Source organism: Octopus bimaculoides, chromosome 15 (genome assembly GCF_001194135.2).
Source record: "Octopus bimaculoides isolate UCB-OBI-ISO-001 chromosome 15, ASM119413v2, whole genome shotgun sequence".
Taxonomy (NCBI): Eukaryota; Metazoa; Mollusca; class Cephalopoda; order Octopoda; family Octopodidae; genus Octopus; species Octopus bimaculoides.
The window spans coordinates 40,292,488-40,293,478 of record NC_068995.1 but is presented as its reverse complement, the minus strand read 5'-3'; the positions used below and the strand labels follow the sequence as shown (position 1 = coordinate 40,293,478).

At 36.5% G+C, this 991-nt stretch overlaps 1 protein-coding gene across 1 annotated transcript in view; it reads left to right on the top strand.

The window, feature by feature from the left end:
* The window catches only part of LOC106871715 (angiogenic factor with G patch and FHA domains 1), an 18,916-nt gene extending 18,407 nt beyond the window's left edge, over positions 1-509 (top strand). The window contains exon 11 of the mRNA XM_052973408.1: positions 90-509. Coding sequence (XP_052829368.1) covers positions 90-494 — 405 coding nt within the window. The 3' untranslated portion in view covers positions 495-509. The remainder of the gene's footprint in view (positions 1-89) is intronic.
* The last annotated feature ends 482 nt before the right edge of the window (positions 510-991 follow it).

Here is a 991-nt window from a genome sequence, read left to right as displayed (position 1 = left end):
TATATATATATATATATATATATGTATATAGATTTAGTTTCCTGTATCATCTCATATTGGCATTTTACAGTATTTGTTGGTATTTGTAGGGAGAGAGTCCTGTCCCACTACAACATGAAGACACCTTGACTGTGGGAGGTACGACAATGGCAGTCCACATCCACCCTGGTTCTGAGACTTGCGATGATTGTGAACCAGGCCTGGTTCAAGCTAAATACGACTCACAATCAAAAACCTGTCAGCCTGGTAAGTCAAATAAGTTGAATTGTTTGTTGTTGTTGTTGTTGTTGTTGTTTGGGTCCAGGTCAGCTCTGATGAAACTGACATGGTCAAAAGCATTCCACTGTTTTTTCATCAGACATAGTGTATCTAGGACTATATATTCAAATGTATCCTCCAATTTTCTCAGACAGCAGTCTTTCATTCAAGAGAGATTTTGCTGCTTTTTCTATCTAATTCTGCTAATACTAGCCCTTTCATCCTTTCAGGGTTGATGTAGTCAATTTACCCCCTCCCCAAAATTGCTGGCGTTAATGTAATCGACTTAATCCCTTCTCGAAAAATTTGAGGCCTTGTTCTTCCAGAAGAAAAGATTATTATTATTATTATTATTGTTCAGTAGTTTTATTTTTATAACGTGCTTTCACTTCACTACCGAGCGCAGCTCTGTGCGCCTTGGGTATGTGCTGTGGTTTGCTGTGGTGCTCTTATGGTTACTGTATTGAAAGTGTTTTGCATAGGATGTGTGCTGTGCCCAGTAGTGCAATTTTTTGTATGTTATATATATTTGTAAGTCCTGGTGTTTTTGTTATGTATTTGTCTGAATATTTTTTTATTATACCTAAGGCACCTACTATAATAGGAATTGTTTCTGTTTTTAGATTCCACATTCGAGTTACCTCTATTTCCAGGTCTTTGTATTTTGAAAGTTTTTCCATTTCTTTTAGGGAAACATTGTCATCTGCTGGTATTGATACATCAATTAGAAAGC